General features: G+C 46.4%; 3 protein-coding genes across 3 annotated transcripts; 1 reads left to right on the top strand and 2 right to left on the bottom strand.

Moving 5' to 3' along the window:
- Positions 1-1,196: 1,196 nt before the first annotated feature.
- On the top strand, positions 1,197-2,554 carry VTP01DRAFT_2453 (uncharacterized protein; the record flags this gene model as incomplete). The annotated part of the gene is made up of 2 exons (XM_069380916.1): positions 1,197-1,430; positions 1,499-2,554. 2 exons carry the CDS (start codon positions 1,197-1,199, stop codon positions 2,552-2,554), a joined length of 1,290 nt encoding a protein of 429 aa, XP_069237229.1.
- Positions 2,555-2,786: 232 nt separating this feature from the next.
- On the bottom strand, positions 2,787-5,479 carry VTP01DRAFT_2452 (uncharacterized protein; the record flags this gene model as incomplete). The annotated part of the gene is made up of 4 exons (XM_069380915.1): positions 2,787-2,994; positions 3,051-3,598; positions 3,666-4,304; positions 4,364-5,479. The coding sequence occupies 4 exons, from the start codon at positions 5,477-5,479 to the stop codon at positions 2,787-2,789; spliced, it is 2,511 nt and encodes an 836-aa protein (XP_069237228.1).
- Positions 5,480-5,605: 126 nt separating this feature from the next.
- VTP01DRAFT_2451 (uncharacterized protein) lies at positions 5,606-14,694 on the bottom strand (the record flags this gene model as incomplete). Its single annotated transcript, XM_069380914.1, has 24 exons — positions 5,606-5,897; positions 5,979-6,069; positions 6,138-6,170; positions 6,234-6,534; positions 6,591-6,791; positions 6,866-7,235; positions 7,301-7,360; positions 7,420-7,598; positions 7,652-7,888; positions 7,943-8,627; positions 8,686-9,082; positions 9,146-9,779; positions 9,842-10,228; positions 10,284-10,747; positions 10,811-10,995; positions 11,051-11,194; positions 11,256-11,303; positions 11,358-11,509; positions 11,573-11,760; positions 11,825-12,742; positions 12,806-12,878; positions 12,936-13,631; positions 13,722-13,806; positions 13,877-14,694. The coding sequence occupies 24 exons, from the start codon at positions 14,692-14,694 to the stop codon at positions 5,606-5,608; spliced, it is 7,638 nt and encodes a 2,545-aa protein (XP_069237227.1).
- Between the last annotated feature and the right edge of the window lie 76 nt (positions 14,695-14,770).

The following is a 14,770-nucleotide window of genomic DNA, read 5'->3' as shown; positions in this document are numbered from 1 at the left end:
TGTCGTTGAAGAACAAAAGAAGGAAGCCGAAGTCCAACCCGAGCTTGTCGTCGAAGAAATCAAGGAGGAGCCTGAAGTTAAGGCCGAACCCGTCGTTGAAGAACAGAAGAAGGAACCCGAAGTCAAGGCTGAACCCGCTCAACCAGTCGTTGAAGAATCAAAGCCGCAAGCCGCTCCTGCTCCTGCTCCTGCAGCAGCAGCAGCAGCAGCAGCAGCACCGGCACCAAAGGAAGTTGCTTCCGAGACACCAGAATCTGTCAAGCGCCCTGAACCAGCGATCGCTGTGCAACCTGCTGCCAGCAACGTTAACCCGAACGCACCATCCACCGCTGCTCCTCAACCTGTTCCTGCACCGCAAGCAGAAGACAAACTGCAGGAACCTCCAAAGAGCAAATGCTCTATCATGTAGAAACCCAACCTGTGCACATATCTCGGGCGTATTCCTTAGTCACAATGTATATCAATTTTCTACTTGCAAATACATATGTTCTCCCAGTAAACGTTTTTGTAAAAACATATAGTAGTATAATTTTTATTGACATCTAAAGGCTGATCGAGATATCAATAGGCTGATTCGATAATGCAAAAATACACTTGGCAGTTATTCGCTGTAGATATCAGTCAGATGATGTGATGATACGGCACGCTCTGTAGTCGAGAAATTTCTGATGATAATAGCTCGCGGTTAGGATCAAGCATCGAACGCTGCGAGTCGAGCTGGAATTTGCGCGACAACTCTTCCCTTCATTTTTACTTGTACTTCTGGCTGTCTTCCAAGCGCGGTCGAATAATGCCTTTCAAAGTGTACATACGTATTCCTGTAAAGCTCAGTCAACACATGAGAATATAAAATGATTACGTACACATCAATGTAGGTCTCTTGATCGGATCAGGACGTGGTAGTCGTTGACCCCTGGAGGAACGAAGTAGGGGAAGATGATACGGTAGCACAAGAGGAAAAAAATATAGCGTGGCTAATGTATAATACATGGGTATCGTGTTACTGCACAACAGATCAATCGCTATGCTAACGCATATAAGAAGCAAACATTAAATGGGTTTTGTACCTTGGTGGCTGGGCGTGGCGCGTAAAGTTCCAAAAGGTCAGCTGGCTGCTTGCAGCCAATTTCTCCACCCTATACATACGCCCGCACCTAGCCAACATCTCACCCGCCGCAGCCTTGGAGCCCAATACAATGTCGAGTGGCCAACCGTTACCATCGTTACGCGAACTGTTACGCAAAGAGGAGCTTGACTCCTACTACGATTCCTTCATTCAAGCAGGCGCAAGAGAAAATGACCTGCCGCAGTTACTAAGTTTCAACGATCAGGAGCTTGGGGAACTCTTGGCTGCTGTTAGAATGCTGCCCTTCCACGCTGTCCGCTTGAAACGAGCGCTCCGTACTCTAAGAGAATCGTCTGAAAATACCGTGAGTGTGCCAGATTTGGTCAATTTTCGTTCCCCAAGGTATTGACGCTGTCTGACGCACATTTGTAGCCCGTCGTTGAATACCCGCCCGCAAATGACATTATTACAGCAAATGCGACGATATATGGAAGAAACGGAGATCGTGCATTGACAGCATACGAAGTTGCCATCAACCATGCAGCCAAGGAGATTGCGCTTCTGAACCCGTCGCTGCTAGCAAACAAAGGTCGATTGCTAGAACTTGCGAAACAGAAACTGCTCGATGATGGATACGAATATAAGCGCGGCAAAAGCAGATCAAAGTTGCTTGCAGCGCAAAGGCGAGACTCTGAAGGAAGACAACAGCAACAGCAACAGCAGCTGCATACCAAGACGATTACAGCCGAGCGAGCGTCTGAAGAACGACGTCAACGGATTAAAGAAATCGAACGACAGTTGAGAAGAGAGAAAAATCGTCCACAACTGGACGAGATACAAAAGAAAGCATTGAAGCAAGAGGTTAGCAAGCTGCGTTCGCAAGAGCGCAAACATCAATGGTACACAAAGAAGCGAAAAACAGAACGAAGCGACAGCGGATTCTCGGAAGAGAGTGACAATTCCAACCGCGAATCAGAAGAGCAACAGCAACAGCAACAGCAGCAGGAGAGCAGTAGCCAAGATCAGAGCGGTAGCCAAGAGCAGAGCAGTAGCCAGGAGCAAAGCAGTAGCCAAGAGCAGAGCAGTAGCCAGGAGCAAAGCAGTAGCCAGGAGCAGAGCAGTAGTCAAGAGCAAAAGGCAGAAGAAAATGAGATTCAACAGGAGCTGCACCAAATTCAGCAACAGGCCCGCCAGCAACAGGAAAAACAGAAACAGAAACAGCTGCAGCAACGGCAAGAACAGTTACAAGAGGAACTGCAGCGCCGTCGAGAACGGCGCGAAAGTGAAGAACAGGAGGAACAGTGGAATCAAGGAGGAATATATCAGCGGCGACGAGGTGGGCAGCAGCAGCGACTTGGACGGAACATGACGGAACAAATGCAAGTAAAAATGTCTATAAGCAGCGTCATGACTCCCACAATACCTAGCAGAGAAAGTGATGTCCGAACACATTCATTAAATGAAAGAAGCCGTTCCTTTTCCTCTTAACTTTTTTTTATCAATAATCTCCCTGTAAAATCAAAGACATCGAGAAAGACTTGTGATGTATGCAAAAAACAGAAAAATGGGTATGTTTTCAATTCGATAATAATGATAAATAATAGCAAGAAGAGAGGAGGGATGTCTGAGGTCAAAATAGGGATGCTGCTGTGGCGAGATAAATGGGTGGGGGGTTGGTGGGGTAAGGGAGGAAGAAGGAAAATGGATATACAAAGGATTATTACATGACTACACAGGTGCTTGAAGAGTCTCGACGAGACGTTGCACCGTCTTTTTGCTGCTGCTGCTGGATACTTCGAGCATTAAAATTATTGTTTCTTTTCAAGAGTTCAATCGCATCCTTGTTGCCTTTCAATGCTGCTTGACGGTAGTAACCTTGTGCCTTTGCAAGATCTCTTGGAGTTCCAAATCCATACTCGTAAAATCGTCTAGAGAGATGTCTGTGTAAGCAATAAAGACAAGATTAGTGTTCTTTTATGCTTACCCCAACACAAACAACGCTTCCTCGTCTTCTTGCTCTGCAGCCTTGTCACACCAGCTAAAGGCGAGGTCTTCGTTACGCTCGGTCCACCCGGAGACATCGCGCGCCAAGCGATCTTGCTCAGACGAATCATCGGGGTAATGCGTACCACCATTGTACAACCGAGAAAGTCCAAGCATCGCACGGGCATCTTTCCACTCAGCCGCCGCCGCTGCCTTTTCGTACCACTTGAAGCTTGTCTTCAAATCGACGGGTGCACCGTAGAGGCCATACTCATAGATAAATCCTATCTGCGACTGCGCTTCGATATGACCATACTCTGCAGCGCGTTCAAAGCACTTTACGCAAGCGGGTGCACCGCCGTATGTCTGGACCAACTCGGACGGGATATCTGCGCGCGGGTATATATTTGCCAAGACCTGGCCGAATGTAAACAATGGTTCGGGACACGCTTCAGTGGCATTCTCGGCTGCCTGTGCCAGCACATCCAGCCCGGCTGTCATGTTCTGGCGTTGCCCAAGTTCGCCGTGAAGGTAGATCAGGGCCATACGCTAAGATGTATAAGCAACGCCACCGCCACGTCAGATTTGCAATTGCTGACAGTGTATGTAAACTTACATGCACGCTGTCCACGAGCCCTTGCTCCGCTGCAGCTTTGTAATAGGCTACCGCTTCCGATGCATTGCCCTGGCTTTCGTGAAAGGTGGCAATGCCATGCAGCGCTTCCGGCATCTTTGCTGCGCATGCAGCGATCTCATACAGCTTGAATGACTTCAACGGCTGACGTCGAAGCCCATACTTTTCTTGGTCGTACATAGTTGCGAGAAGGTACGCTGCTTCGCCGTAGCCTTGCTTAGCAAGTCGCTTTATCCAGCGTATCCCTTCTTCCTGCAACGCCCGCTTTTTGCGTCCAGAGTCGTCGTCACCCTCGCTGCCGATCCTCAGATGGCGCAGGGGAAGAAGCTGCAGGCTTGCTCTGCCACGTTTCACGTCTAACGAGCCAGCCGCCGTGGATGAAGAAGATTGTGATCGCGCGTGACGGTGCTGCTGCTGCAACAGCTGTTGTGTTTTGTTGTTTCCTTTATCGTAGTACTCGGCAATCTCTAGCAAATATTTGGCATAAGCAAGTTGGCTGTCCTGGAGGTTGGTCTTTTCAGCCATTTGTCGGTACATCTTGAGCGCACGTGGATCGTTCGTCAAGCTGTGCGACGCTTTCCAGTACTTTGAATACTCTGCGCTTTGTGCCAAGGTAGATGTCTGTAAAGTCAGTCAGCTTTTTTTGTCTAAAAATAACGCGGCATTCACGCAGACGTTACCAATATACTTTGTTTGGCAGTGCTTGCCACTGATCGATTGCCATATAGAGAAGAAGGCACAATCCCGCTGTTCACTATGCTGGGAGGAGCTGCAGGAGATAATACCCTATGGTGGTGGTGGCGGCTCGCCGATCCTGCTGATGCTCTCGACGATCGATCTTCTGGAGCTGATTCCGTGACAGGTGTCAGCGTTAAAGGTGACGCAACCATGGTAACCGCTTCCTGCTGCGACGCAACAGGTCCAAGCACTGCTCTGTTAGTGACAGGAGGAGGAGGAGGAGGAGGAGGCGGTGCCAACGGCGCAGTTGCTCCCTGAACGGGTATAGTCCAGTCCAACGGGGTCAAGTCGAGTGGCGGTAACCAGTCCGCGTTGTTTTCCTGCAGCTCGATCTTGGATTGCCGCCGTACGAGTTCCACTTGAGCACCGCCAGAGCTGCTCGGCAGCGACGTGCCGACATTGCTGTTTGTCGTACCGAGTGACAGCGAAGATGCAGTGGGCGATATCTCAGTCGACAGAAAACTGCTCACAAACGAGACGTTGCTGTTGGCGGCAGCTACGGGTCCCAAATGGCCGTGATCTGTTACTGTAAGCATCGGATTTTTGTCTTTAGATAGACATCGCTCTTCTTCGACTTGTAACTTTAGCGTTTCTCCTCCATTCTCCTGCTTTTGCCGGTTATCAGCTTGCTTGTTGTCTTGTTGTTCTCCTTCATCTTCGCTCTCAGAGGATGATGATGATGATTCAACCGGGTCAGGGTTGATGACTCTTAATGTGTAATGCCCCTGTCCAGGCAACACTGTGCCGTTGTCCGAATCATCATCATCATCGTCGTAGTTGTCCTCATTGATATCTGCTCGCGAGCTCAAATTCGATCCTGGACCGTATCGGTCGTGGCTGGGTATCGAAGGCTGACTCTGTTGATTGTAATCTGACGTATTCCTGTGATCCGGTTCCCTGCTGAACCACAGTAACGAGTTTAGCTTTCTTGGCTTGCTCGGTTCTTTCGACCCGGAGGAGCTGTTCGAGGCAGACTCTAGAGGTGCGGTGCGTGATCTAAATGGAAACTTATGCGTACGGCCATTCGAGGGCAACCCTGGGCCGGTACTGCGCGACATAATACAAGGGCAAAAATCGGGAAAAGGGAAAAGAGGATTGTGTGCATTCGATGAATTGAAACTGGATTTCAAAAGCTGGCAAGTTTCATTTCCCGAACAGGAGGCAAAGCTTTCCCGAGCCACAGGCTACATTGGGGAAAGCATCAGACTGTTCGAGCGCGATCGGCTCTGTGACTCTGAAAGCTTATCCACACTCTCTTCTAGACTATTCATCTTTTCTAATAATTTGTGCGCTGTCTCTTCAAGCTTTTCCAGACGCTCCGTGTCGTCCTGTTCCTTTTGGCGCAGGCACAAGGCCCGGTTGACTGGGAAAAAGTTGTAGTTTGCATCTTTGAGACAGTCAGCTACGTACGATTCGGGTCCCGTGTATTCTGTTCGATCCTTGGTCTTGAGATGCACCAAGAAGAACAAGTACTGCCTAGTTACACAAAAACGTACACAACAAGGCGTGTTTAGCTTTCATATATCCTGCAGATCTCAATGAACTGTTACTGCGTACCAAATGTTGTGATCGTGCTTAACATGCTTGTCAAAACCATTCTTCTCCTGCCTTTGAAATTCTATTGCAGGGATACTGCATATGAAGCAAGCTGCAAAGGAGTGGCGTTTGTCAGCCAGTTTGTAAATTTTTCTAGAGGAGTCTCGAACTGTAACTTACAATTCTTTATATCCTGTTGCACAGCCGATCGCTCTGTAGATTAAAAAAATGATCAGCATCATCGCAACGAGTACATATTCCAATAATATACATTACCATCGCGTAAATGACCGAATGTATCAAAGATAATACCAAAGATGGCATTAAGCAGGAAAACAACAACGAGAAGGAAAAATGACATTTCGAAAGCCGTTCGCCAACCGCGAGGTTCCACGCTATCGTCCGGTTCCAGTATATCACCTATACCTCCTCCAGCGCGGACACCGTGAGAAAGGATGGTAACAAAACATTGGGACAAGGTCGAACAGTGCAGGCCTTTGGAGATGTCAAATTCATCCCGGAAGAAAACATACGCGACGACGCTGTGGATATATACGACGATAATTCCAAATAAAGCCTAAATCTTTAGTGTTAGGTATTGCTCGCACATTAAATGATCAACAATATACTTGCCGTTCTAGAAATCGGATTGACATTGAGGGTAATACTTGCAATGACACCTTGCAGAACGCGGTCGCGGAATGCAAAGTCCAATAAATGCAGAGAGTAAAATGTAGGATTGTAGAACCCAACAAATGACAGGCATAGCATGATAACATGATAAAGGAACGAGCGTTCCAGTAACTGCCCCGCGATGGACGAGAAATCGATTTTCTATATTATTACAGAGATGGCATGATTTAACTCAGGGGATTGTTCGTGGGTAAATTTACGTATCGGATGCTTACCACGCTCTGCGAAAATATTTCCATCGTCAATGTATCCGATCGATTGGCGTCGTGTCCAAACATCTGCTGCTGCTTGCTAGGATTATTGCGATTCACAATAATAGGCAGCTGTACAAAACTGAATTCAGCAGTGGACATGCTCCAGAATATAATATGTAAAAGTCCCAGCAGCGTGTGAAGAGCATTTTCAAACCGGTAACAGAAGGCACGGTTGTCTGGATCGCTCAAAGTCAAAAAGGTCGAGGAACATCCAAGCATCAGCATATTCAAAAGGACTGTTGTCGCGTATGCTGCTATCCACCACAGTTTGCTGTGATTAGATAACATGGACAGGTATTTGTTGCTCGCTACTTTGGCATGGCTTTCGATCCTATTCAAAAAGTTTAGTCGTACTCTTCAAGGTAACAAAATATGTTTTCGAGTTTTAATACTTACTCGTATATGATATTATTTGAAAGCTGTACAAAATCCTCAATTTTTGCAGAGGGAGAGTCCCTAATAGACCATCAATTTAATATTCACACCGTCCACCGATTACCTTGCCTGCGACTTACCGCTTCACATTCCACAAAAACCTTTGCTTGGTATCCTCTCGTAGATATTTGCATATTTCGGGTATAGGGAAAAGTACGCGCGATAGCTGCTTTTCCTGATTGTAATCCATGACGACTTCGATCTTGCCTGTGTTTTTCTGGAAGAAATCAAATGCTTGATTACCCGCGAGTATGGCTCGCTGCACTAACATCAGGATAATTACATCTATACAAGGAAGAATCTACAACGAACCTGGTTTTCCGGAAGTGCAGGCCACAAGGTCATAAGCAGCATGCAGTATTGAAATCCACATTCCAATTTTTCATAGACTCCAGACGAGTTCAGATGATCTACATTGCTGTCATACGTCAAACTCATATTCCGAATGACAACCGATAAATCCAACGAGGCTGCCATTTCTCTGAATATCATCTCGCTATTGTCCATGCCGCCTTCCAGCAAACTCAACAAGCATATCATGACTTTACTCTGGTAGAAGAACAACGTAAGTAGTTGGCCATTTTGTAAGTCCAATTGCAATACCTTGAGCTCGTCGATGAGGGAAGACGGACAGTTGTTGTAAGATTCACGAAGAATTATGTTTGCTGGATTGACAATCTTGTGGGTAAAGATGGTTAATTGGTTCTCTGGGCATCCTTGAGCCAAATCGGTTATCGTATCCAGCACCTGGATGATGAGTCGAACATTTTGGATGTTGCATATAGGCGCGATAGCGTGGAGATACTCGACAACATCCTGAACAATGTTGAAGCTCTTGATATTGTCTGGTTGTTTAGCCAAGTATCTTTGCAGATTGATATTGTGACCTTCCACCATCAATTGCAGCGCACGCATCGTGTCTCGCATGCTCTCAAATTCCTCGCTCGTGGTTCCAAACTCGGCCGTCTCTTCTGTCATCAACGATGCAAATTTTTGATACACAACTGCTGACTGCTGTCCAAACTGGTTCGCGCCCACTTGGCTGTCATACATGATTGTTCGCCGCCGAGTCGGGTCCAAAGAAGATAACTGTCGTCGATGATGATGAGTTTTTGAGGGCGGCTGAGCACCACCGTTTCCCTTTGCATCGTTGTTGTTGCTGTTGTTGACAGAAAACTGCTGTCGGTGCATCTTTTGCGCCGCCCGCACAAGGTGAACTTGCGCTTCTTTGAGGGATTCGATGCTGGTCTGCAGTCGATGGTGGAACGAGTAGAAGAAACGCTCCTCTCTATACGTATACACATACGTTAAATATATGGATACAACTTGAGATCCTGAAATATTACCTTATACTGTAAAAGTACTCTTCGAGTCTATCTTGCACGTTCTTGTTGCCACCTTCCAACAGCGCAATAAGTAGCTTGATTGCAGCTTCAAAGATGTTCTTTCTAGGCGAAGACAACAAGTTTTGCGCTACGAGTGTACATCCAAGGCGATTGAGTGTGTTTTGTGCATGCATTTTTTTCTTCTCCAGTAATTCGTAACGCATAGGATCATCGAGATGGTTCTGTTTTGAGCGTTCTCGGATGTATTGCAGAGGAATTTCTTCTAGCAGCCTGATCGTAGCTACTTGGTATCCTTCGCGCGGATCGACTTCTTTGACGTTGGTCATCATGGACAAGTAATCAATTAATGACTTTACATCGTCTTTGGAGGATGCGTGAGCAAGACTGAAATGCGAACCTGATTTTAAAAGGGAAAGTAAGTATATAGTATCAACACTGATGTACTTGAGGAAATTCTTACCCAGTTGTTTAAATTCATTGTGCATCAGCATTTTGACATCATTGTGAGCCATAAGCGCGCGGATAAATCCTTGGAATTTCGCATTGATAGAATCCATCAGTCTTGTAATTTTGTCCCGTTTGTCGTTTGCCTTTACGATCGCTCGTCGAAGTTTTTCGCGTAGACGATCAGGTTCTACCGAGCTTCCAAATCCGGCCACGTTAATCATTGAATCCAAGCAAGCCAGTGCATTCTTCAATGCTTTGCGGTCGCTACCAGCATTTGTTATCTGCAGCAACCCGACGGCCAAATCGACAAGTTTAGGGCAAAGTCGCCGCAGTCTCTCGTCCACGATTATTTCTGCATTGAGATGATGTTCAAACATGGATCGCAGAAATACCAAAATGCCGTGATATACATAGTGGACCATCTCTGGACTCGACTCGGGCTTCAATTCGCTCATCGCATCGCAGCACGAATCCATCAAGCCGAGAATCTCGGGATCTTCGCTTATAGGGACGTTGCTCGGTAGCTCTACGTTATCGAGATAGATGGATGCCAGAAACTGATAGGCTGAAGCTTTGACGTTGAGACGAGCTTCTTTAAAAGTAATGACTGTAACGAGATCGTGGATGGAAAACAACGTGCGCGCAAACTTGAAAATGCTTCGTTAGTATCCAGGTATCTAGGATATTGCATCGCTTTCATCTACAGTACCGATTGTGCAAAGGTGTTGTCGTTTTGCCCACAGACAGAAAGCAGTTCAAGCAACGCTGCACAGTAGTCCGCCTGGCCAAAAGTTAACATGTCTTCAGCAGTTTCGAAAGGAACATAGATCTCTCGCTTATCCATGATGCAGCGTACAATGCAATCTTGATGTTTCTTGAGCAGTTTCCCCTGTGCTTTCACAAAGACCCGCAATAGCTGCAGATATTCGCCTTGATACCCTCGCGCGAGTTCCAATATTCTCTGGATATGTGCTTCATCCACGCGCAAACTAATGTGAAGATTGTTGCCGCAAATAGGAATCAAGGCAGAAGCGAGCGTTGGATGACATTCACCGATATCAATCAATACATCCATGTGCGATATCACGAAATGACCCTGATGCGTCAATTAGATATTTATTGCAACCAACACCAGCCTTCAAAACATTTACCTGGAATTCTCTGTCATCTTTCGCCAGTTCGTACAAGAGGTCAAGACAAAGTTTCATGTTATCAACACATGCGACTTCGGCGTCAAAGCGGTCACTGTGAAGATTTTCAGACGATAAGCTGCCGTTTACAGTTGCTGATCCCAAAAGCTGCCGTTTGAGTGCCAATAACAATCGCGCCATCAAGCTGTGGGCGCTCAAGTTTTTGAAGATTTTAGAATATACAACGCGCTGGTTTTGAGGTCGATCTAAGTCGACAATCCGATCATCCATATCCACCGTCTTGCCTTGGAATAAGCTCAAAAGCTCTCGCAGCAAATGTTCCAAAGCTGGTAACTGAGACAAGCTCAAACGATCAATAGATAGCAGTGTCCCAATCCGGGCGAGCCGCTTCTTGACGCCGTAGTATACGAATACTTGCTGAGGCTCCCCTAACAGAAGCACCTTCTTGGCCTTCTTAAACAAATCTGCAGAGCAAAAAATGCATAAGACTGGTCTGTGTGTAAAATCACATACAAAACAGCTCATACCTTCGCAGTCATTGTAGATACGGTGCATAATAATGACGGCAATGCGCTTCAGCGGCGCATACTGGTATCTAAGGATATCTTTTAAGATGGGCATCAAGATATTCTCGCGCTGTCTCAGCATTGTTTCTTCAAATATAGAAACCAACATGCCGCGACGTGAATGCTGAGCTTCAGTGTCGACGTTGCTGCAGAAGAAAGTGAACTTTTGGCACAGCGAAGTAAGTTTTGGTGTGAACTTACTTTTCCATATCTTTCCATTTAGATGCGAGCTTGTTTATTCGTACATGCAGACGCAGATCAAAAATCAAATCAAAGATCTCGAGTATGCAAATTTTCACATCCATCACCGGTCGCGTCTCTTCAGTCAGAATATATCGTTCCTTCCTACGTCATGTTTAGAAAGATGCGTTGCTTTCGAACTTTGAATAATAATAGGGATACTTACCAAGGCCGCGCCATGTCATGCTGGATAACTCTGAGATGCTCCAGGTTTCTTGAAGTAAATGTCAATAACTGCCCTGAAATCTTACAAAATAGAATATCTTACCTAGCGTCTGTTCTTCCATCCAAAACGTAAATCAGTGATCGAAATAGACGCTTCATATCGTTTGAATCTGTAAAGAAGCCCAATCGAAGCTCTGAATGCACAAGTTTCAACACTGCGTTCAACAGTGCAATTTCGCCCTTGGCAGCAGCAAACTAACAGACAGCGTTGCTCAGAGATGGGAAATTATACCGTTTAAAGCCTAAATAAAGCCTTACTTGATGCCGCTTCTCATCCAGGAATACCATTGTCCATCGTTTAAGATTCTCGAAAAATGGAGGCGTCCTGTTCTCGATATCGCCGCTACCTCCACTGGGATAATCATTCGTATTTAACAGATGATCATATTGCAAGGTAAAGTCAGTCAAGAGAACGTTGCTGTAAGGAGGTACGTTGATATATAGCACTAATGAAAATGGCGTCGTTAGCAGTCGGTGGAAGTATACAAGGCATCTAAATGGTATGCTCACCGTGTAGCATATCACAAAAGGCAGCTCTGATATTATCGGGCAGCTGCACGTTGCTCAAGCACCTTAGACAGACATCCTCAGGAACGCAGGTACGCGCTGCTCGCAAACGTTTCGCGTTCGCCTCCATTGATAACAGATATATCAAGCGCAGCGAGTGTTGCAAGAGCAACGTTACAGAGCGAGGACATTTTTCAAGTAATTCTTCCAGATCCCGCCATTCATCGTCGCCTAGTATTAGAACCTGGACGACACCAGTCTCCTTGATGATGCGAGTTTGAAGCAAGCAATTATCTGTGCTAAACAACCGGCTGGCGATGTAATCCCCATGGTTTGTTGTGGATGATGCATGCTGCTCATTCGTGGGGCAAAGGGGTCCTAGCAGTGCAACGCTGCTTGCTGCTTCGTAATCTGCTCTTGATTCCGGCAAATACCCATTGTCGCAGCGTATCAAGCGTTTTACCATCGTCTTCAATTTTTCGATCGTTAGATTAACAAGAATACTGACGATTTGTGGGCGGATTGCGGCGATGGCATCCACGACCTGTGTATTGTTGTCCAATAAAAGCGATATCATGTCTGTCGCACCTACACCGCACGTCAAGTGTCTGATAAACAGTTCGATGCCTGCGTCGCCAGCAAGTTGCAGAATATGCTGCTGGTTCTTTGCGACTTCTTCGAGATCCTCCCCCTGGATCAGAAAAACCCGCAAAAGATTGTAGCAAAGTAGCAAGATCGAGCGAAGCCGTTCCTCTCGACCATTGTGCAGGTCGATGATGGATACGACTTCCTCTCGCATCGAATCTGGTCTTGCTGACAATGATGGCCGGAGTTCGTAGCGCTTCGATAAATTAAATGGTATTTGTATGATGTTTATGGCAGCTTCAATGGCACCGATGTCCCGAAGTAGAGCTTGATGATCTTCATACAGCCGCTCTGATTAGTTATCATACATAGTCCAAGGAATTTCGTTTTGCAACTTACATTCATTTGCGATGCCTGCTCGCACCGAGACATCTACCTCTTTGCTGTGCGTGCAAAATTCAATCAAAGCTTCCTGTGATCGACATGTTAGAGCAAATCAAACACGGAGGTGATATCAAGCAAATCTTACCAGTATTCTTTTTAGAGAAATGTACTCCTTATCAGCGATCGGAAAACGTGATTGTTCGTTGCTTGGACGTTCTTTGCTCAAGAAACTATGGAGTTGTGGAATCATTTCATTGATGTAGTTGAATGTATCATGCAATTTGTTGTCAACGAGTGTAATGGAGAAACAATCGTGATAATGGAAGTCTTGAGATGCTGTGATTGGGTATGTGGGTGTTGCAAATGTGCGAGAACGGTATGCGTTTGGATCGGTCGAAAAATGTCTGTCGGAAATGGAGGAGGCGATGCTGGCTATGCTTTTACGCGCAGTAGCACGATGATCGTTGAGTGGCTCTGGAGCTTGTGTAGATTGCATCGTTGGTATTGGCGATTCGGAGGTACGGTTGAAACTGGATTCATCAGTGTCGGAATGCATCCAGCATTTTGTTAGCACATGCTGTACACGAACATATGTGCCAAATGAAACATTCGAATCTTTGGTGTCGGATGCTGGCACCAATGTGAACAAGGTTGCATCGTTGTTACTGAGATTCTGTGGGTTGCTAACCAGACCAAACGAAAACGAGATCTTGTGCGTCTTCATATCTATACTGACATTGCTTGGATCAATGTACAGATATGCTCGAGAAGCGGCGTGGCGTATCCTGACAGACCGTTTCCATCGAACCTTGGAGCCAGAGGACGGCGTCACATTTTCGATCTATCGGGAGCATAAGATGATAACAATGAGAATACTTGGGTAAGTAACAAGTCTGTGCGTAGAAATAACCATATTTGGTGAATTATTTACCTCCCAGAATGCCAACGGCGAATCGCTTTCCTTTGGATCTAGGGGATTGATAACATGCTTTCTCAGTCTCACAGCAGTCTTGTCGCTAATTATCCCAAATCTTAACATGAGATGATTGTGATAGCAATTATGGATCGAAATTGCAAAGAACCCACCGCCTAGACATGGGTGCTTCAAGGTAAGCTTCCATTTCTTTGTGATAGAACCGAAGATATTGACCAGTATTAATGAACTTTTCGGGACTTGCAACCTGACGCGATGCAGCTGTGCGGTGCGCTTGCAATGTCCAGGACGAAATGCGTGTATGAGTATATATTTCATAATAATCAAAGTTGAAAACATCAGAGTGCAGTCGGTGAGAACCAACATTGAGGAAACCTTCTGGCCGAAGGCATTGTATAGCGACTGTGTCACCCAGACGGACAGGCTCGCCATCAACGCGAATTCGGTATCGCGGAATGATTTTAAAGTAGCCAACGATATCCTTTGACAGATCGACCTGGAGATGTGATGTATCGGACTCGCATGTACGTCCAGTGACAGTTAAATACTTTTTAAAGTGTGCATTGTAAAGCTGGATCACTTGGCCGTAAATGACAGGTTTCCCGAATAGGCGCCGTTTTTCCGCGTCGTTTTGTATCCGCTCCTTGGCAGCTCTGGATTCAAGAACACTAAGCTCTACAAGCTCATCCGGCGAGCCCTCGTAATACAGGTTTTCGCGCTCTTTTTCGTCGCCTAGAAAATGTTCCAGCGCTCGGCGCTCGGTGTAAGAAAGCTGCGGCTCGACCTGGAACAGCCTGGCACCCAGCGCCTCGGAGGAGGAGGAGTGTGTGTGGTCGTTTCCAGAAGAGACGAGACGCGCATATGCACGAGTCTCGAGTGGGTCCTCTGTCACGAGCACATTGCCGTCTTCATCGTGCAGCGTGATTTCGTCGCCGATGCATAGGAATTGTTCGCTGGTGCTCCTGGCCATGACGAAGTGAAGAGCGGAAGAAAGCTCTCTGAAGTGAAAGCTTCCTTTTTTTTTTTACATACTAGTCCGTGACCGG

This window comes from Rhizomucor pusillus, assembly GCF_041956525.1.
Source record: "Rhizomucor pusillus strain CBS 183.67 unplaced genomic scaffold VTP01scaffold_13, whole genome shotgun sequence".
Taxonomy (NCBI): Eukaryota; Fungi; Mucoromycota; class Mucoromycetes; order Mucorales; family Lichtheimiaceae; genus Rhizomucor; species Rhizomucor pusillus.
This window is presented reverse-complemented; position numbering and strand designations above follow the sequence as displayed.